This window comes from Trichechus manatus, unplaced genomic scaffold (assembly GCF_000243295.1).
Source record: "Trichechus manatus latirostris isolate Lorelei unplaced genomic scaffold, TriManLat1.0 scaffold00069, whole genome shotgun sequence".
NCBI classification, from domain to species: Eukaryota; Metazoa; Chordata; class Mammalia; order Sirenia; family Trichechidae; genus Trichechus; species Trichechus manatus.
In genome coordinates this window covers 3,456,276-3,479,204 of record NW_004444005.1, presented here as the reverse complement: position 1 = coordinate 3,479,204, position 22,929 = coordinate 3,456,276, and the positions used below count along the sequence as shown (strand labels likewise).

General features: G+C 43.2%; 1 protein-coding gene across 1 annotated transcript in view; it reads right to left on the bottom strand.

Annotated features, from left to right (window-relative positions):
- MEI1 (meiotic double-stranded break formation protein 1) overlaps window positions 1-22,929 on the bottom strand; it is a 100,635-nt gene that overhangs the window by 54,984 nt on the left and 22,722 nt on the right. Inside the window, exons 8-16 of the mRNA XM_004379972.2 lie at window positions 20,957-21,071; window positions 20,032-20,148; window positions 18,605-18,704; window positions 18,346-18,480; window positions 5,002-5,116; window positions 4,080-4,171; window positions 2,804-2,945; window positions 1,112-1,223; window positions 513-573 (exon numbers count right to left, since the gene is read on the bottom strand). Coding sequence (XP_004380029.1) covers window positions 513-573; window positions 1,112-1,223; window positions 2,804-2,945; window positions 4,080-4,171; window positions 5,002-5,116; window positions 18,346-18,480; window positions 18,605-18,704; window positions 20,032-20,148; window positions 20,957-21,071 — 989 coding nt within the window. The remainder of the gene's footprint in view (window positions 1-512; window positions 574-1,111; window positions 1,224-2,803; window positions 2,946-4,079; window positions 4,172-5,001; window positions 5,117-18,345; window positions 18,481-18,604; window positions 18,705-20,031; window positions 20,149-20,956; window positions 21,072-22,929) is intronic.

The window sequence follows — 22,929 nt, the reverse complement described above, 5'->3', positions numbered from 1 at the left end:
CTGAGAGGCTCAGTTTCCCCACTTATAAAACGAGGGATTAGACAAATGACCCCTGAGATTCCTTCCAGTTTGGATGTGACAGAATGCCCATCCAAGTATCACATGGAATAAGAGCCTTAACTGAGCCAGATTAAATGCAACCTACAGAAGCACATCCAGCTCATAGCTCCAGCTGCAATGTCAATCTCCTCACAGTCCTATGACTATTGTACTTTTACACAAATAACACAGCATGTGTTATTTATTTATTTTTTTTTGCCAAGGGTGCCCTCCTAGCTCCTTGCGAGGTATTTTCTTAAGTGTGTTATGCTAATTTTACAGCAACATTTTTTAAAAATTAGCATAGCGCACTTATGAAAATACCTGGGAGGGGGCTGGTTGGCCAAAAAAGTGTAACATATGTACATCATTTGCACAAATATATGGTAAACACACCAGCCAGAAATTCCACTTGTCCAGTTAAGAAGGACGCTGGCCCCTGGCCATTCAGTTTTGCCTGGGATCATACATACCTCAGGCCACTGCAGAACCTGGCCTTCAGCTCCACGGTCAGTCGTATGAAGGATGAGGCAGCTTGGGAGAAGTGGGAAGAAAGCAGAGAGCTGTAAGCAGACTTGTTACAGAAATTCCCATCTTTAGGGGTATTAAAGAGCACTGGTCTTGGAGTCATACAGCCCTGGGTTCAAATTTTGCTTCACTGCTATCTACAAGCGTGACTCTGGAAAAGTTATTTAACTTCCTCTGAGACTCAGTTTTGATATCTGTAAAATGGATGTACCAATAACTCCCTCACTGGGAGTTTACTCACTGTAAAGCTAAGTAAGAGGAACATGTAGAACATCTAACAAGTACTTTATTCAGAGGGTTTGTTGTGGGCTCTGAGCTGGAACCTTGGCATTCGCAGAGAAATACCAATATGCTTGAGAACTGTCTTTAATGACTTTTGATTGCCGGATGATATTTCTTTCTACTCAGCACTGGGCAGAGTGGACATAGATTCTGAATGAAATGAGTACACAAATGTCCCATCCCACAGGTCATGCTCTGTGTACTCTGGGCAGCTGCCTAAGGTGCCTCCCTCCCAACCAACCTCCACACCTGCCATGCCTACCGAGCTTCTTAGAGAACTTCTCCCTCATGTGGGGAACGATGACAAAGAGGCTGTGTAGAGTTGAGAAGAAAACTTCCATCAGGGCTGGGTGGGTGGCCTGCTCCGAGTGCCTCTGCAAAGAACCAGGATGGAGAGCACAGTCCACCAGGACTGAAACTCTGAAGAAGAAACAACTAGCATCTGATCCAGCAACAGTAGAATAAATCCTTTCATTTGAAGGGCACAAGAAAAGCTAGGGAATCTGAAGTCACAAACCTAAATCCAAGGCTTAGATCTGCCACTTAAAGACTGTGGGATACTTCACCTATTTGGGCCTCTGTCCCCAAGTATAAAAATTGGAATAACAACAAGACCTACCTCCTGGAAACAAATGAGGCCTGATGTGTAAAAATGCTATGTTTTTATCACTATAATCATAATAACAGCATATAGCTCACAAACTGCCTTCACATTTATTATTTCACATGATCCTTGAACATGGCCACAAGGTAGCTAGGTGTAGTAGACAGAGCTCTGGAATAAGAGGAGAAAAACTTAGGTTCTCATCTAAGCTCAGCACGAAGGCCTATGTGCCCTTGGGTTGGTCATTTTTCCTCTCTGGGTCTCATTTCCCTCATCTGTAAGTAGCCAGGACCTCAGAGACATTCTTTTTATAAATACCTTTGCTATGGTTTTTAAACCAAGTCAGGGTTTTTTTGTTTGTTTTTAATTACAGAAGTAATACATGCTTCTTAAAGAAAAATTGTAAAATACAGAAAAGTAGAAAGCAGGATTAATATAATGATTCTGTGAGCCTATCCAGCTCTAACGCTCTATAAACCTGGGAGGAAGGCAGAGCAGATAAGAAAACCACTGTGCATTGCCCAAGTTGTACTGGGACAGCGCCTGGGAGTCAGGGCTGCAGCCCAGCTCTTCCCCTCCACCTGCACTGCCTGCAGACCCTGTCTGTCGGGCTCAATGGCTTCTTCAAGGAACTGCAGTGCTCTCCTGCCAGAGCCAGAGCCCTGCTGCCACCTACTGTTCCCAATGGGTGTTTAGGAGGTGCTCTTCCCCAACTAACAGGGACTCCACAGGATGTCCAACCCTCAAGCAGGAGAGGACTTATCCAAGGTCAGCCGGGGAGCCAGTGGCTCTGAACCCTGCTCTCCAACCACCTTTATCCCAAGTCAGCTCAAAGCGAAGCTCTTCCCAACCAGATGTCTCTTCAACGTAGCCACCTCTCATTTTCCAGAACACAAACTCTTGTTCCTTACTGAGCTTCATCCCAATCACTGCTGCTCTTTACAGGCAAATCTTGGCACTACCACACGCTTGCTTTACAACCCTAAGAATGTGTCAACCTCTGTAACTTTTGGTTTCTTCATCTATAAATTGGGGGATTATAGTACCCATCACACAGGGTTATCAGGAGGATTAAATCAGGTAATGAATATGAGGCCCTTATCACTCCATAAACACTACCTATTTATTTGATTATTCCTGCTTTCTACTTTTTCTTAAGAGGCATTTATTAGTTTTATAATGAAAAACTACACTTTATTTTAAAAACTAAATGGAAAGTGGCTACAAGAATGACTTCCTGGGCTCTTAGAAGGTCCAATTGCACAGTCACTGGCCTGCGCCTCTCAGCCTGCCTCACCCTCAGTCCTCTCTTCTCTAGGCTCATACCGTCCACGGTGCAGGGGAACCCACCATCACCATGGGGACACACAGGGAGTCATAGGTACTGAGGAGAAATTCTGAGAACGCCTCCAAGGTGTCTTCTTTCTCGGCGCTGGGAGCTGTGAATGGATTCTCCTGGGCCAAAGGCTCGCTCTGGAATTCCACAGCCAACCTGAGAAATCAATGTGCAAGTATGTCCACTACACTTACATAGCACAGAAGCACCCTCCTAGGGGTAGCCTGAGCTCAGGGCCCAGGGGAAGTATCCTCATCCTCAGATCTGGAGTAAAGTCAGGAACCTCAACAAGGAGAGGACCTGGTCCTCTGCCATTTCTTCAGTTTCACGTCCCCCCACCCCGAATGCACTACCACCGTCATACATGACTCTTCAGCCCTACTTCGCATACTACCCCGAACACACAAGCTGCTTGCTGTTTCACATCTCTGTCTTTGCACATGCTGCTCTCTCCACCTGGAATGCTCTCCCCAGACTCTTGATAACCTAATGAATTCTACATAGATACACAAAACTGTTTCTTCCCAAAGAGACTGTGAGCTCCCTGTAGGCAGGAGCCATTCTTACCGATCTTTCCACCCCCGCTGTCTAGCACCAGGCTGCACACAGTACATACAACAAACATTTGTTAATTTGAACTGAATTAATTCAACAAGCATTCAATGAACACCTACCATGCTAGCTTAGGGGCTCAGGAAGAACCAAGCTGAATGAGACACAGTCTCATTGCATAGGAGTGAGGGCTCTGTTGTTGTTAGCTGCCATCAAATTGGCCCCTGACTCATGATGACCCCTGTACAGTGGAACTGGACCACTGTGATCCATACGGTTTTCATTGTCTGATGTTTTGGAACTAGATCTCTAGGCCTTTCTTCCCAGGCCATCTTAGCCTGAAAGCTCCACTGAAACCTGTTCAGCATCACAGCAACATGCAAGCCTCCAATGACAGATTGGTGGTGGCTATGCTTGAGGTGCATTGGCCAGAAATGAACCTGCGTCTCCCGCCTGGAGGGGGAGAATTCTACCACTGAACCACCACTGCCCTCAGCAAAGGCTTTACCAGGAGGGAGTCTTTAGCAGAAATTCCCCATCTACTAACTACTGTCCTCAAACCTCCTCCATCCCACCCCCCACCTCCAGGCCTCACTCTGGTTTTCTAGCCAAGGTCCTCGCACTATGCAGACAGCACAGCAGAAATCAAGTGCTGCTTCCAGAGCTTCATCCTTCGTCTGAGTCCCCTTCCATTCCCACCCTCCAGGCTACTGCCTCAGACCACAGATGGCCCTTCACCTGCAGGCATTCTGAAATCCCTCCAGAGTGCTCTGGAGGAACTTTCCCCTTCGAAGAATGGCCTTGTCCAAATCTCTACTGGATGTGTGGCCCTGAAGTGAAAAGGAGAGAAAGGATCCTGTTGGTCAAGGACCTGTTTCCTGGTTTGTGCTTGGATGACTACAGACGTCTTCCTAGACACCTAACACTTTCCAGGGGATCTTGGTTAGATCCCTGTAAATCTAGCCATTTAATAGCTCCTTCAAAAAATGGTAGAGAGGGAAACCTTAACAATCTGTCTCCCAGTGAACCACGGGACTGGTTCTTGGTCTATTATATGACTAATGACATTAGCCTTACTGGTTGTTAATGCCCATATTAGTTGCTCTAAAACACAAGAAAATCTCTGTCCCATTAGGTGTGAAGAACTTAGTTTCCAAAGTTAGTCCTGAATGACACATCAGCATTCACACTGACAGTAGCTTTTCTGATATCTTAAGTCCATGGACCATTCAAAGCCAACCAATTACAATGCATTGGACATGGTCAGATTCTTTCTATGATTCTAGTAAATCCAGCCTTAAATGATTTTGTGAACATGGTTATCATACCTGCTTGGATGATATAAGAGACAAAGTGTGTAGGCTTGGAAATAAATACCCTGCAATTTGAATATCCAGGCTCAGGTACTTGCTAGTTTTGGACCTTGGAGAAAAATCATTTAACCCTTCTGGGCCTCAGTTTCCTCATCTATAAAAATGAGGATAATAATCCTTAAGCCTCACAGCTCTACATTTGGAAAAAATAACATTGCATTGTACGTGTGTGTGCACATGAGGATATGCTATGAAATGGCATACAAAGGTAAGGCAATGTGCTAATTAGTCTTCTAAAAACACATTACAGCATGATCTTGGGAAGAAGCAGGCTGCAGTGCACTGACCAGGGGTCTCCTGTTCAGCGGGGTCTGGGAAAGATCCGCACACCGGCTCAGCATGGCTTCAACCAGGGCCCGCAGTTCCCTGTACTGTACTGGTGGAGAGCTCTGGTGGTCCTTCCTGCATTCAGAGGGACAAGAGCAGACTTAGGGCAAGGTAAGGGTCTTCCCAGGATACTATGGGGTAAGGAGAGAGGGAGAATACAATGCAGTGTGGTGGATCAGAACATGGGTCCAGGGTCTGATTCAGTAAAAATCCTGGCTCCAACACTCATCCAGCTGCACGACTTGGTGCACACTCCTATCTTCTCTAAACCTCGGTTTCCTCATCTATTAAACAAGGGTTAATCGTACTCTCCTCATGGAATTACTCCAAGGATCAAATTAGATAATGTATAGCAAGCACTTAGCATAATACTTAACACATAGTAAGTTCTCATAAATGGCAGCTATGACTATTATTATTGTTAAGGATACAGAGGGTTTTCTCAGTGAGAAGGGCCTCCTGGCGAAAGAGGCACCGTTTAGAATTGAAGGTGCATCAAGAGATATACATGAACACTGTTCTCAAATAAGCTCTCCTGGAGAAGAGAGATCAAACTTGCTTTCAGTTACCCCAAAGAGGAAAACTAGAATCAACACAGGACCTAGCTTTTATATCAGTATGAGTGTTATGGATTGAATTATGTCTCCCCAAAATATGTACTGAAGTCCTGCCCCCTATACCTGTGGATGTGATCCTGTTTAGAAATAGGGGTTTTCTTTTGTTATGTTAATGAGATAGTACCAGACTGGGTCCTAAACCTAATCACTTCTGAGTTACAGTTACCAGAAAAACCCATTGTCATTGAGTCGATTCCAACTTATAGTGACCATATAGGACAGAGTAGTACTGCCCCATAGGGTTTCCAAGGAGTGGCTAGTGGATTCGAACTGCTGTCTTTTTGATTAGCAGCCAAGCTCTTAACTACTGTGTCACCAGGGCTCCAAGTTACAGTTATGTATCCTTTAAAGTTGGTTCTGAAAGTATCCTTTAAAGGTAAAGAGTATTCCCTTATTGTTCCATTTTTTTCTTTCTTGCTTGAAGGCAAATGTGATGGTTGGCGCTGGAGCAGCCATCTTGGACCACTAGGCTGAAGGTGGGTATCAAAGATGGTGAAGCAATAAGCTAAAAGGTACACGGCTCTCTGATGACTGTGGAGTCTCATACTACTCTGGACAACCTAGCCAGACTCGTGTGTGGAGAAAAATGAACGTCAGCCTTGCTTAACCTGCTGTAAATTTAAACTATCTGTGACTTGCAAATAAACCCTAACTATTACAGATGTGTGGCAGCAAACTTTTTTCTCATGGCAGCCCTCCATTTTTATCCTTCCAGTTAGCAGAGATTTATAAGGTTTACAGAAGCCAGTGTTGACAAATGTTTATATCATATCCCTTGAGTATGAAATTTCACTTTCAGAAATTTATCCTATAGAAATTCTCCTATAGGCAAAATGATATATACAAGAAAATTCTCTGCCATACTATTTATTATAGCAACACATTATGGGCAATATAATCTATGAAACTGATCTAGTGATACCAAAAAGAATAATAAAAGTTTGTAAATGTATAAAAGAAATCTGGAAGAATATATGCTAAACTATTAACAGTGGTTACCTTTAGAGGTGAGATTACAGGGGACTTTGACTTAAAATTTTAATTCTTTTACAAGCATGTATTACTTTCTCTTTTCTGAATTTTTCTTATCTGTCATTTTTCTTAAGTCAGTACACAATTCCTTCCCACTCCTCCCAGGTTTTAATATGTCATTGTTGTTTTAGGTGCCATCGAGTTGATTCTGATTCATAGTGACCACACAGGACAGAGTAGAACTGCCCCATAGGATTTCCTAGGCTGTAATCTTTATGGGAGCGGATCACGAGGTATTTTCTCCCACGGAGCCACTGGTGGGTTTGAACTGCCAACCAGTCAGTTAGCAACCAAGCACTTAACCATTGCAAAACCAGGGCTCCAAAAGAATATATTAGTTTTAAAATAAGAACAAAGAGGAAATTTTTGAAGTGAAAGATAAATCTCTAGGCATTCAGCTCCAGATAGTAGGCTAAGCACACTTTTCTTCCTTTCCACTCAACAACCCAAATAAATCACAGTAGGAATAAACCCTTACAGAAAGCAGGAAAGAGATCATCAGTGGACCACAGACATCAACAAATTCTTGCAAGATGAAACGGTAATAAAAGTGTACTGGATTGAATAGTATCCCCCAAAAATTCAAGTCCACTGGAACCTCAGAATGTGACCTTATCTGAATATAGAGTCCCTGCAGATGTTATTAGCATGGGCCCTCAATCCAAGGACTGGTATCCTTATAAGAAGACCATGTGAAGAAACAGAGACACATACGCAGAGAAGAACGCCATGTGACCATGGAGGTAGAGATTGGAGTGACGCAGCTGCAGGCCGAGGAATGCCACAGATTGCCAGCAACCAGCAGAAGCAAGGAAGAGGCAAGAAAGGATTCCTCCCTAGAGCCTTCAGAGCAGGTATGGTCCTGCTGACATCTTGATTTTGGACTTTCAGCCTCCAGAACTGTTGTTGTTGTTAGGTGCTGTTGAGTTGGTTCCGACTCATAGCGACTCTGTGTACAACAGAACGAAACATTGTGTGGTCCTGCACCATCCCCATAGTCACTGATATGCTTGAGCTCACCATTGCGGCCACTGTATCAATTCATCTATATAAGGGTCTCCCTCTTTTTCACTGACCCTCTACCCTGATGTCCTTCTCCAGGGGCTGGTCCCTCCTGATAACATGTCCAAAATACACGAGACAAAGTCTTGCCATTCTCACTTCCAAAGAGCACTCTGGCTGTACTTCTTCCAAGACAGATGTGTTCATCCTTCTGCAGTCCATGGTATATCCAATATTCTTCACCAACACCAGAATTCAAAGGCATCAATTCTTCTGCAGTCTTCCTTATTCATTGTCCACCTTTTGCATGCATATGAGGTGATTGAAAATATCATGGCTTGGATCAGGCGCACCTTAGTCCTCGGACATCTTTGCCTTTCAACACTTTGAAGAGGTCTTTTGCAGTAGATTTGTCCAATGCGATACGTCCTTTGATTTCTTGACTAATGCATCCATAGGTGTTGACTGTGGATCTAAGTAAAATGAAATCCTTGATAACCCCAATCTTTTCTCCAGTTATCATGATATTGCTTATGGCCCAATTGTGAGGGTTCTTCTTTTCTTTATGTTGAGGTGTAATCCATACTGAAGGCTGTGGTCTTTGATCTTCATCAGTAAGTACTTCAAGTCCTCTTCACTTTCAGCAAGCAAGGTTGTATCATCTGCATATCTTAGGTTGTTAGTGAGTCTTCCTCCAATCCTGATGCCCCGTTCTTCTTCATATAGTCCACCTTCTTAGATTATTTGCTCAGCATACAGATTGAATAAGTACGGTGAAAGGACACAACCCTGACGCACACCTTTCCTGATTTTACACTGCGCAGTATTTCCTTCTTCTGTTTGAATGATTGCCTCTTGGTCTATATATAGGTTCCGTATGAGCACAACGAAATGTTCTGGAATTCCCATTCTTCACAATGTTATTCATAATTTGTTATGACCCACATAGTCGAATGCCTTTACATAGTCAATAAAACATAGGTAAACACCTTTCTGGTACTCTCTGCTTTTAGCCAAGATCCATCTGACATCAGCAATGATATCCCTCATTCCATGTTTTCTTCTGAATCTGGCTTGAATTTCTGGTAGTTCCCTGTCGATATACTGCTGAAACCATTTTTAAATTATCTTCAGCAAAATTATACTTGCATGTAATGTTAATGATACTGTTCAATAATTTCTGCATTCTATTGGATCACCTTTCTTTGGAATGGGCACAAATATAGATCTCTTCCAGTCAGTTGGCCAGGTAGCTGTCTTCCAAATTTCTTGGCAAAGATAAGTGAACGCCTTCAGTGCCGTGTCCGTTTGTTGAAACATTTCAATTGGTATTCTGTCAACTTCTGGAGCCTTGTTTTTCTGCCATTCTCTTCAGCGCAGCTTGGACTTCTTCCTGCAATACCATTGGTTCTTGATCATATGCTACCCCCTGAAATGGTTAAATGTCAACCAATTCTTTTTGGTACAGTGACTCTGTGTATTCCTTCATCTTCTTTTGATGCTTCCTGCATAGTTCAATTTTTTGCCCGTAGACTCCTTCACTATTGCAACTTGAGGCTTGAATTTTTTCCTCAGTTCTTTCAGCTTGAGAAATGCTGAGCATGTTCTTCCCTTTTGGTTTTCTATCTCATTATAACATAACATTTCATTATAACACTTTACCTTGTCTTCTTGAGCCAGCCTTTGAAATCTTCTGTTCAGCTCTTTTACTTCATAATTTCTTGCATTCACTTTAGCTACTCGACGTTCAAGAGCAAGTTTCAGAGTGTCGTCTGACATTTATTTTGGTCTTTTCTTTCTTTCCTGTCTTTTTAATGACCTTTTGCTTTCTTCATGTATGATGTCCTTGATGTTATCCCACATCTCATCTGGTATTGGGTCATTAGTGTTCAGTGTGTCAAATCTATTCTTGAGATGGTCTCTAAATTCAGGTAGGATATACTCAAGGTCGTACTTTGGCTCTCATGGACTTGTTTTAATTTTCTTCAGCTTCAACTTGAACTTACATATGAGCAATTGATTGTCTCTTTCCACAGTTGCAGTCTATATGATTCCTGTGTTTTCCATCCTATGAGGTCCACATGTATAGTCGTCATTTATGTTGCTGAAAAAAGGTATTTGCAGTGCATAAGCTGTTTGTCTCGCAAAATTCCATCATGAGATCGCTGGCATCATTTCTATCACCAAGGTCATATTTTCCAACTATTGATCCTTCTTGTTTTCAACTTTCGCATTCTAATCATCAGTAATTATCACTGCATCTTGATTGCATGTTTGATCAATTTCAGGCTGCAGAAGTTGGTAAAAATCTTCAATTTCCTCATCTTTGGCATTAGTGGTTGGTGTGTAAGTTTGAATAATGGTCGTATTAGCTGGTCTTTCTCATAGGTGTACGGGTATTATCCTATCGCTGACAGCACTGTACTTCAGGATAGATCTTGAAATATCTTTTCGATGATTAACTAATGCCATTCTTCTTCAATTTGTCATTCCTGGCATAGTAGACCATATAATTGTCCAATTAAAAATGGCCAATACCAGTCCATTTCAGCTCACTAATGCCTAGGATATCGATCTTTATGCAGTCCATTTCATTTTTGACAGCTTCCGATTTTCTTAGGTTCATACTTCGTACATTCCATGTTCTGATTATTAATGGATGTTTGCAGCTGTTTCTTCTCATTTTGAGTTTGCCACATCAGCAAATGAAGGTCCGAAAAGCTTAACTCCATCCACGTCATTAAGTTTGACTCTACTGTGAGGAGGCAGCTCTTCCCCAGTTGTCTTTTGAGTGCCTTCCAACCTGAGGGGCTCACCTTCCCACACTATACTAGACAATATTTCACTGCTATTTATAAGGTTTTCACTGGCCAGTTTTTTCAGAAGTATACTGTCAGGTCATTCTTCCTAGTCTGTCTTAGTCTAGAAGCTCCACTGAAACCTGTCCACCATGGGTGATCATGCTGGTATTGTAAATACTGGTGGCGTAGCTTCCAGCATCACGGCAACATGTAAGCACCCACAGTACAACAAACTGACAGACATGTGGTGGTCCAGAACTGTGAGGGAATAAATTTCTGTTGTTGTAAGCCATTCAATTTGTGGTAATTTGTTACAATAGCCCTAGGCAACTAGTATAAAAAGTGAGGAAATGGTACTCTAGAAAACTCAAAAGGGTTTGGAACAGAGAGGAGCGAATCCAGGCTCAGAGCTGACAGGTGCAAGAGAGGACAACTAGAAGTCCCTGGAAAAACAAACAGCTCTCTGATAAATCATGGCCTAAACATAACTAAACTAAAATGTGTAATAATTTTGAGCAATTGGTGAAATATAAGAAAAGATAATCAGTTTGGCCATGGAGCTAGGATCATGCTCCTCTGAGGGCACAGGAATAGTAACAATAGATTTTAGAGAAAGATATATATATTCCAATAAGACCTGTCATTATAATGTAAATGCTAGCACTCGTCATTGTAATGTAAATGCTATTTTTTGTTTCAATTTTTGGAAACAATCTAGAGTCAAATCAAAAAGACCTAAATATAGTTACAGAAAAGACTATAAATATTAACATTTTTATATTGTAAAATTCAAGGTACAGGTGACTGAAGTTGAGCAATGGAAAGTAGGAGAAGGGAAGGCAGAGTTCATGTGCTAACATCCTCAAGAGGATATTACCAAGTGGGAAGTCAACAGATGCTGTTCCAAGTTGAGGGAACAAGAAAAACAAATTTTAATATATTAATTAATGATCTGAAGACATAAAATAATGACTAGTAAAAATGCCAAGCAGATGTAGAGAAGACAGGATAATGTGAGTTGTATACTGATTTTTCACACTGCAGAGTCAGTTGGCAAATAAAGCAACGTCATTATGAGCATTGCTTAGATTTAGGGAGATAGTCACCAGAACTAAAACCAAAAAGAGTTAGAATTAATTTCCTTTAGGAAGCGGGACTAAGGGTAGGGGACTATTCCTTTTCCCTATAAACGCTTTAAACGCATAATAAACCCATTATAATCCCTTCTGTACTACTTTACTTTTTATTATTTGAATATATTACTTTGTTAGAAATTTAAAAAAGAAAACACTGAAGCAAAATAAAAGTACCTACATGAATAAATACAGGTTTCCTCCTTCTATTCCCTCAACATTTCAAGCATCTTATTAAGTGTGATGGTTAACGTTATGTATCAACCTGGCTAGGCCATGCTTCTCAATATTACGTAATTATCCTCCATTTTGTGATCTGAAGTAATTATCCTCCATTTTGTGGTCTCCTATAAATAATATAATATAACCACCTCTATGATGTGATCTAATGTGATTAGCCAATCAGTTGTATGGGCAGGTTCCTTGGGGGTGTGGTCTGCACCCCATATATATATATATATATCTGTATATATACATATACATATATATATACATATATACATATATATACATACATATACATACATATATATACATATATATACATACATATACATACATATATATATATATATATATATCTGTAGACATTCCAGAAAAGCTCACTTGCTTGCTCTGGATCGTGCATCTGGCTCATCATCTGACCTTCGGTTCTTGGGACTTGAGCCCGTGGCCCAATCTTGGGATTCATCAGCCTCCGCAGCCTGTGAGTCAGCAGCCTGCCGTTTGACCTGCTGATCTTGAGTTCGTCAGCCCCTGCAGCTACCTGAGTCAGGAGAAGCCTCCAGCCTGATGCCTGACACACGGACTTGCAACTTGCCAGCCTCTACAACCTCATGAGCCATTTCCTTGAGATAAATGTCTCTATATACATATATGTATATATATGTATAGGCTTCACTGGTTTTGCTTCTCTAGAGAACCTAGCCTAAAACACTACAGAATAATTTCCCATACTGGCCCTAGAATCTTTTAGTTGTACCATCCATTTTAACATCCTTTATTCATATATTGACTACTGTGATTGTTAAGGTTTGTGTTAACTTGGCTGGGCCATGAGTCTCAGTAGTTTGGCAGTTACCATGTAGTTTGGCAGTCATATGATGATGTGATCACTTCCATGATGAGATCTGATATAATGTGATCACTTCCATGATGGGATCTGCTGTGAGTAGCCAATCAGTTAAAAAGGAGTATCTTTGGGGGTGTGGCCTTCATCCAACATAGGTGTACTCTCTGGCAAGGTTCACGGGCTTTTTCTTGCTTTGGATCCTGCAGCTGGCTCCTGCTCATCTGACTTCTAGTTCTTGGGACTTGAGCTAGCAGCTTACCTGCAGTCTTGCCTACCAATCGTGGGATTCATCAGTCTTCGCAGCCTATGAGCAAGAACCCTGCTGTCTGATATGCTGATCTTGGGTTCGTCAGCCTCGTGAATCAGGAGAAGCCTCCAGCCTGACCCATGGATTTGGGACGTTCCAGCCTCTACAACTGTGTGAGCCATTTCTTTGATATAAATCTCTCTGTATAGATATTTATAAGCATTACTGCTTTTGCTTCTCTAGAGAACACAGCCTAAGACAACTACCTATTAGGAGTGAGAGATATAGCAGTTAAAACAGACAGGGTCTTTCATCCTTTGGAGTTTATTTTCTAGTGTGGAGGAAGACAGAGAACAAATGAACAAACAAGAACTATCAAGCGTATGCTGAGCAAATAATCTAAGAAGTTGGACTATATAAAGAAGAATGTGGCATCAGGATTAGAAGAAGACTCATTAACAACCTGTAATATGCAGATGACACAACCTTGCTTGAAGAAAGTGAAGAGGACTTGAAGCATTTATGGATGAAGATCAAAGATTACAGCCTTCAGTATGGATTATACCTCAACGTAAAAACAAGCAAAACTCCTCACAATTGGACCAATAAGCAATGTCATGATAAATGGAGAAAATACTGAAGTTGTCATTTTACCTGGACCCACAATCAATGCCCATGGAAGCAGCAGTCAAGAAATCAAACGACGCATTGCATTGGGCAAACCTGCTGCAAAAGACCTCTTTCAAGTGTTAAAAAGCAAGGATGTTACTTTGAGGAGTAAGGTGCACCTGACTCAAGCCATGGTATTTTCAATAGTCTCATATGCATGCGAAAGCTGGACAGTGAATAAGGAAAACTGAAGAATTGTTGCCTTAGAATTACGGTGTTGGTGAAGAATACTGAATATACCACGGACTGCCAGAAGAACAAACAAATCTATTCTGGAAGTACAGCCAGAATGCTCCTTAGAAGCGAGAATGGTGAGACTTTGTCTCACATACTTTGGACATATTATCAGGAGGGACCAGTCCCTTGAGAAGGAAATCATGCTTGGTAAAGTAGAGGGTCAGTAAAAGGGAGGAAGACCCTCAACAAGATGAACTGACACAGTGGCTCCAACGACAGGCTCAAACACAGCAATGATTGTGAGGATGGTGCAGGACTGGGCAGTGTTTCCTTTTATTGTACACATTTTCGCTGTGAGTTGGAACCAACTCGACGTCACCCAACAACAATATCAAGTGTTTAAAGGAGCCCAGGTGGCACATTGGTTAAGTGTTCAGCTGCTTACCAAAAGGTCAGCAGTTCAAACCCACCAGCTGCTCCACGGGAGAAAGATGTGGCGATCTGATTTTGTAAAGATTATGGCCTTGGAAACCCTACAGAGGCAGTTCTACTCTGTCCTATAGGGTCATTATGAGTCAGAATCGACTCGATGGCAATGAGTTAGAGTAGCCTGATGGGCTACTTAAGACAGGTTAGCCAAGAAGACCTCTCTGAACTGGGACCAGAATGATGAGAAGTAGTCACTCATGCAAAGATTTAAGGGGAGAATATTTTAGGCAGAGGGAACAATTAGTAGAAAGGCTCTATGGCAGGAAAAAGCTTGGTGTGTTCAAGTAACAGAAAGCGGACCAGAGGATTGAGCAAGAGGTGACTGAGTCCTAACTGTGGAGCCAGGAACAAATCTAATTCTTGAGATCCCAAATTGAGTGTTTTTCCTTATATGGTGGTAGCACAGACGGATTGAGTGAGGCACTAGGCAGTTGGGAATGTGGTCTGGAGCTACGAAGGCCACTGCAGTGGGTTGAATGGTGGCCTCAAAGATATCAGGTCCTATTCCCTGGAAGCTATGGATGTTACTTTACATGGTAAAGGTTTTACATATGCAATTAAATTATGGATCTTAAAATGAGGAAATTATCGTAGATTGTCTGGGTAGGTCCCAATTGCCATCATAAATGTCCTTATAAGAGAGAGGTATAAGGAGATTAGACACATACACAGAGGAGAAGGTGAAGATAAAGGCAGCAATTGGTGTGATGAAGCCACAAGCCAAAGAATGCCAGCAGCCACCAGAAGTTGGAAATGGATTCTTCTCTAGCACCTCCAGAGGAAGCACAGCCCTGCCGACACCTTGATTTCAGCCCAGTGATACTGATTTTGGAATTCCGGTCTCCAGAACTGTGAGAGAATAAATTTGTTGTTTTAAGCCACTAGGTTTGTGGTAATTCATTACTGCAGCAATAGGAAACTAATTGAAGCACTTTAGACTACAACTATAGATTTGGACATCATCAGCATATAGCTGGTAGCTAAAGCTCTGTGAGCAGAGGAGAGCATTCAAGGAGAAACCACACTAAGAGAACCAGAGGTAGAATTTTGGAGATCACAGGTGTTGAGGAGTCGCCAGCTTCTGGTTAAAGATGATAGGCTCAACAGGTGTATTTTCCTCTGCCACTTCTTTTCAAGTGGGGGAAGGATGTGGCAGTCAGCTTCCGTAAAGATTTCAGCTTTGGAAACCCTATGGGACAGTTCTACCCTGTCCTATAGGGTCACTGTCAGCTGGAATAGACTCAGTGGAGTTGAGTTTGGTTTTGGTACTCCTTATCAAATGAAAGTAAAGGGATTTCTAAAAAAGGTTATGAATCCAAAAGGACAAAGAAAACACAGAAGAGACGATAACATTTTGGAAGTAATAGATATAGCAGATCTATGAAAGCTGTAACCTAAGCCAGCAGTGGGGAAAGCCAAGAAGTAACCTGATTTGTTCCAGGAACCCTCCAAATGGAATAGGAAATAGTGGCACCAAGTACCTCTGAAGGTGAGGGCACAGTCTGGACTAAAACAGAAAGACTGATCGCAAATTTGTTTAAAAGTGGTTGGACCTCCAGATCTCTTCTCATTTCGTACAGCCAAGCAATGAACTTCCAGATCTCTCCCCACTTCGTACAGCCAAGCAATGAACCTCCACCAAGCCCTGGCAGAGGACTGAAGTTTATTCTCTGAAGAACGTAAAAGAGAGGATCTCTGGGCTTTTCGGAAAGAAGGTACTATACTGAAAACCAGAGTATAAAGTGAAGTTTATATAGTGAATGCTGAGGGTCCCATCTGGCTCCCAGAACTTGGACATCAGGCTTATTCCATTCACACAAGAGACCAGAGAGTGTCATCTGGTAATGTGTCAGGCTGAGAGAGCAGAGCTAGATACTGACATCGGGGTCTCCCCCAGGAAATGGTCCAGCCAGCTCCTCCTCAGTGAAACCCACAGTCAACATGTCCCATTTGCACACACAGAACTTCCCATCAGCTTTTTTTAAAAAAGTATTTATTTTTTTATTTCTATTTATTTATTTTATTGTACTTTAAATGAAAGTTTACAGTTCAAGTTAGTTTCTCATACAAAAATTTATACACACACTGCTATGTGACCCTAGTTGCTCTCCCCATACTGTGACAACACACTCCTTTCCATCCTGGATTTCCCGTGTCCATTCAACCATCTCCTGTCCCTTTCTGCCTTCTCATCTCACCTCCAGACAGGAGCTGCCCATTTAGACTCATATATCTACTTGAGCTAAGAAGCACACTCTTAATGAGTATCATTTTAGGTCTTATAGTCTAGTCTAATCTTTGTCTGAAGAATAGGCTTTGGGAATGGTTTTAGTTTTGGGCTAACAGAGAATCTGGGGGCCATGTCTTCTGGGGTCCCTCCAGTCTCAGTCAGACCATTAAGTCTTGCCTTTTTACTAGAATTTGAGTTCTGCATTCCACTTTTCTCCTGCTAGGTCAGAGACTCTCTGTTGTATTCCCTGTCAGGGTGGTTATTGGTGGTAGCCGGGCACCATCTAGTTCTGGTCTCAGACTGATGGAGTATCTGATTTATGCGGCCCTTTTGTCTCTTGGGCTAATATTTTCCCTGTGTCTTTGGTGTTCTTCATTCTCCTTTGCTCCAGGTAGGTTGGGACTAATTAATGTATCTTAGATGGCCTCTTGCTAGCTTTTAAGACCCCAGATGCCACTCACCAAAGTAGGATGCAGAACATTTTCTTAATAAACTTTGTTATGCCAATTGACCTAGATGTCCCCTGAAACCATGGTCCCCAGATCCCCGCCCCTGCTACTCTGCCCCACAAAGTGTTTGGTTCTATTCAGGAAACTTCTTAGCTTTTGGTTTAGTCCAGTTGTGCTGACTTCCCTTGTAGTATGCGTTGTCCTTCCCTTCACCTGAGGTAATTCTTGTCTACTATCTAGTTAGTGAATACCCTTCTCCCTCCCTCCTCACCCTCGTAACCATCAAAGAATGTTTTCTTCTGTGTTTAAACCTTTTCTTGAGTTATTATAATAGTGGTCTTATACAATATTTGTCCTTATGCGACTAATTTCACTCAGCATAATGCCTTCCAGAGTCATCCCTGTTGAGACGTTTCACAGATTCATCGTTATTCTTTATCGTTGTGTAGTATTCCATTGTGTGAATATACCATAATTTGTTTATCCATTCATCCGTTGATGGGCACCTAGGTTGTTTCCATCTTTTTGCTATTATGAACAGTGCTGCAGTGAACATGGGTGTGCATATATTTATTCGTGTGATGGCTCTTATTTCTCTAGAATATATTCAAGAAGTGGGATTGCTGGATCATATAGTACTTCTATTTCTAGCTTTTTAAGGAAACACCAAATCGATTTCCAAAGTGATTGTAACATTTTACATTCCCACCAACAGTGTATAACTGTTTCAGTCTCTCCACAACCTCTCCAGCATTTATTATTTTGTGTTTTTTGGATTAATGCTAGCCTTATTGGGGTTAGTCCCATCAACTTTTTAGTGCCCCATCCTTAAGTACAAGAAGACAGTCAAAAGTCACTAGACATTGGAAGAAGGCTTCCACAATGAGAGAGATAACAGAAAACAAAAAACACAACTTGAAAGAGACTATGAAAGGAAATGAAGACTTCAAAAAAACTCTCCTCAGAGAGATCAGAAAAATGTTACATATTATATCCATGAAATAAATATACAACAAATGCTATTAAAAAAAGAAACATTCAGAGAACTGGACAGAGCTCGTCCAAATAAAAATATGAAAGCAGAAATAAAACACTCAATACAAGAGTTGAAGGATAAAGTCAAGAAAATCTCCTAGAAGTTAGTACATAAAGATAAAAAGATGGGAAATTGCCAGAAAACAAAGTAAATTAGATGACCAGTGTAGGATGTCCAACATCTAAATAGAAGTTCCAGAAAGAGAGAACGGAGTAAATACATTAGATGAAAGACAGAATTCAAGAAGATTTCCCTGATCTAAAAGCAAGTGCCCCTGGAAGCTGCCCTGGCTTTGACAGGGCCCCAAGTACAGGCAGGTGTGGGAAGACCAGCCCTGCTGGGTCTCTCACCTCAGAAACGCAGAAGTGGCCTTCACCGCCTCAGCTGCCACCTCCAGCACGGGGCTGCTCACTGCCTCTTGCAGGACACGGCCTGCATCTCGGCACATGGCTGAGCTTGTAAACAGCTTGATCTCCTCTGGCTGCCTAAGAAAAGGTAAATGAGGGATGCGTGAGTGAACTACTATTACTGGCCCCACCAGGGATAAATTCTTCGCTTTTTCCCTTCTCCGGCCTGGCCCCTGTACCGACTTCCCACAGCTTTGCTCACCGAGTCAGGATCTCAGCAAAGAGCAGCAGGCCCTGCTTGTGCAGCTCTGTGTTGCTCACCTTCAGGCTGCCCTGTAGGCTCCTCACCACCGACTCGATTCCTGCCTCGGGAACGACATGGCAGATGCCAGGAATCAGCGCTCTCTATAGCTCCTTCACTGTCCACCCAGGAAAGGTGCCAGGCGCTGGGCAGCACATACTGGCTGGAGGCCCCTCAGGGAGGGGCCCTGACAGGACTGAGCTGACGGATCGACTGTGCGATCTTTGAGAGCAGGCCCACATCTGGTTCATCCCCGCCTCTCCGGCACCCAGCATGAGCTGACGGATCGACTGTGCGATCTTTGAGAGCAGGCCCACATCTGGTTCATCCCCGCCTCTCCGGCACCCAGCATGAGCCGTAGCACAGGCCCTAGCACTTGAGATATGCTTCGCGAGTTGGCACACTCCCACTCCCCACTGCATTCAGGTCAGACCTTCACTCCTTCAGGAAGCCTTCTGTGACTACTCAGGCCAACTGGGGGCCCTAAACTCCCACAGCTCCTGGACTTCCCTCTAACAGACCTCTAATCACCTTGTACTGAAATTGCCTGTTTACATCCCCTTCTCCCCTTCCTGAGCGCAAGCTCCATGAGGGCAGGGACCACGTTATCTCTATCTCTAAATCTCCAGGTCTCAGCCTGGTACCTGGCATAGACTAGGGACACAGAATATAAAATGAATGGCTGAATGTGCCTAGTCAAAAGGCTACAATAAAAAACTTGTATGATTTTAGAAGTCCCAGATAAGGAAGGAATCACAAAGAAGGGAGAGATCCAAGAAACTCTGAAAGAATGACTCAGCAAAACCTAGGGACTAACTTGTAGAAATCTGGGGCACAGGCAAGGATCAAATCCAAGGCTGAGTAACACGTTTAAAGCTGTTCTAAAGGTACAACAGGAATTCATTTAGTGGCTAATAGGAGTGTCCTTCCCTTGCTGAAGAGTCTACACACAGATACTTCTGCTATTCAGTGAATGGAGTCCCTGGGTGGTATATAACTGGTTAACCTGCTCGGCTGCTAACTGAAAGTTTGGAGGTTCAAGTCCACCCAGAGGCACCTCAGAAGAAAGGCCTGGCGATCTACTTCTGAAAAATCAGGCATGGAAAACCCCATGGAGCACAGTTCTACTCTGACACAGATGGGGTCACCTTGAGTCAGAGGCAATTCTACCGCTGTTAATCAGTGACCAGGAGAACCACCTGAATTCTGTAAGTCATGTGTGGATATCAGTGCTTGCGTGTGGAATCTGGTCATGAGTTTGGGCTGATGGAAATGACCAGACCCAGAATCCCCCCAAGGTGGGGCTAGAACCCCATCACTGCTGCTGATACCCATCTTTGAAATCCTGTTCCCCCATTCCAGAGCTCAGACAAGACCCCACTACCAACCGTACACCGTGTGGCACTTGGAGAAGAAGAGTGGCTCTTCTGCCAGGAGTATCAAGCAGCTGTAGACGGACCAGATGAGCACTTCGCTGGAAGAGGAAAGACGCTCAAAGAGGAACTCTGGCCAGGGAGAGGGGACGACAACAGTGAATGATGGCTCAGTGATCATGACCCCTTAACTAATGCTGGGGTCCTGAGTTTACTCAGCATCTCGCTCCTGTTATTTCATCTCTTCACACACGCTCTCCAGAAGACATGATCATCCATTCACAGACAAACCTGGAACTGCCCTCAGGGTCATGACCTAACCTCTTTTTAACAGAGGGAGAAACTAAGGCCCAGAGAGAGGCACTGTTAGTGGTAGGGGTGGGACTGGAGTTCAGGTCTCCTAATCTCAGAATGGGCAGCAGCACGAAGCAGAGAAAAGAGCTTTTAGAGCCAGAGAGAGACTTGATTTTACATGACACCTCTGCCGAGGACTAGCCTTGCCAATTTGAGCCAGTTATTTTCCTTCTCTGAGCCATACTTCCTTACCCATAAAATGGCAAAGCTGAGGACCTAAGTGTGGTAACATTTGTAGTGCACCCCGGGGAATCTTCCCTGGCTCATAACAGGCCCTCAGGAAACATTGGTTCCCCTTGCCTTCCCGGTCCACAGTCTTTCCTGTGGTTTTTATTCCTACTGGTGAAATAAATGACAAAGATCAGGAACAAATTGCTCAAGGTTATACAAGAGTTCTGTGGCAAGAGAATTCAGACTGCATGAAGCCTACTTCCTAGAGCCTGTCACGTACCTGTCACCAGCCCACCCCTCCAGTCTGGGTTATCAAAGGACCGCCAACAAAGCTGTTGCTGCTGCCCCTGCTGTGACCCACAGATCTCCAGTCAAAACTCTGGGGTCCTTGGAGAAGGTTAGAAGGGCCCCCTACCTGGGATGTCAGCATGGATGAAGGCTTGGGCATGCTTCACTGGAGAGTGGACCAGTACCGCAGTTATACAGTGGACACTGGCCACCTGCAGAGTCTCATCTCTAGACAGGAGAAGCTGGAGAAACAGGCAGGAACAAAGGGCCGCTGTCACGTCACTGGCAGGACCAGAGGGAACCAGCCTGAGCACCTGGGGCAGGAGCCTAATTCATCTCTGACTCCCTCAGCACCAGGACAGGTGGTTCTTAGGGAGAGTAGTCATCAACTATGGGAAGTCTCTCTGAGCAGCAGCAGGTGAGAAGTAGAACAAAAGGCCACAACGTTAAATCCACCAGTAGCACTCAAAGAATACTAAGACCATCACCAAAAAGCGCTCAGGCCTGCCTTGATGAAAGTACTTTCACAGCCCTCATCTGGTTTTGATGTCTGCAACGATCCTGTAACATACCAAGGGAAGGTTCTGCTATGATCCCCACTTACAGAGTGCCCAGAGTTAACATAGCAGGTCTCAGACTGTTATCCTCGCAAAGGCCTGCTTGCAAGGTTGGTCTTTGGGATCATGGTGTCTTAGGCTGGGCTCTCTAGAGGACCAAAACCAGTGAAGCATATATATAAACATATACAGAGAGATTTATTTCAAGGAAATGGCTCATGCAGTTGTGAAGGCTGGCAAATCCCAAATCCTTGGGTCAGGCATTAGGCTGGAGGCTTCTCCTGACTCGAGTGGTTGCAGGGGCTGATGAACCCAAAATCTGCAGGTCAGGGAGCAGGCTGCTGGCTCACATCCTAAGAACTGGAGGTCAGAGGATGACGAGCCAGATGCAGGATCCAGAGAGGGCAAGTTTTGCCAGAACATCCATATATATCGCATGCAGGCCACACCCCCAAAGAAACTCCTTTTTCAACTGATTGGCTGCTCATATCAGATCACAAAACAGAGGATGATTATATAAGCCAAACCACTGATAATCATGGCCTAACCAAGTTGACACATAACCTTAACCATCACAGTCCATCCCTTGTCATCTTGGTACCTGTACACATCTCCTTAAATCATACGTAATCTCTAAATAAAGACAATTATCAAGTCATACTTGTGCCTAACATGATACAACTATCATGCATCCAACCGAAAATGCACTACCCCCGTTTGTTGCTGTTGTTGTCAGGTGCTGTCAAGTTGGTTCCGACTCATAGCAACCCTATGCACAATAGAACGAAATGCTGCCCAGTTTACATCTTATATTTTACAGTAAGTAATGGAATAAGGAAGGGAAGAAAACAAAGACATTTGTATATATATATATACATGTGGGTATATATATATACATACATACATACATATATGTACATACACACACACACCTATAACAAAAAACAAGGAAGAAATACTCATATAACAATTACAGTCTTTGTTTCTGCAACTTGTCATGTGGTCGTACCTCGTATTTAGAACTACCTTCTTCCACCACCCATTGTGTCCTCCCTTTGCCTTTAGCAAGCACCTCAGTTGGTCATGGTTCTTTGCCTGGAGGGTTGACCAAACATTCATTTCTGAAGGGTCTGGGCCATTAGTAGTCATCTGGGAATTAAGTTGCTGTAGCTGTCCATTGACTTTAATCACAAGGCATGGTAGTACTAAGAGATGTCCTGAGGGATCTCCTGTATTCCATCGTTATTGCTGTTGTTAGGTGTTACCAAGTCGGTTGGAACTCATATCAACCTTATGTACAACAGAACGAAACACCGCCCAGTCCTGCACCATCCTCACAATCACTACTATACTTCAGACCATTTTTGCAGCCACTGTGTCAGTTCACCTCGTTGAGGGTCTTCCTTTTTTTCACTGATGCTCTACTTTACCAAGCATGATGTTCTTCTCCAGGGACTGATCCCTTCTGATAACATGTCCAAAGTATGTGAGATGTAGTCTCGCCATCCTTGCTTCTAAGGAGCATTCTGGCTGTACTTCTTCC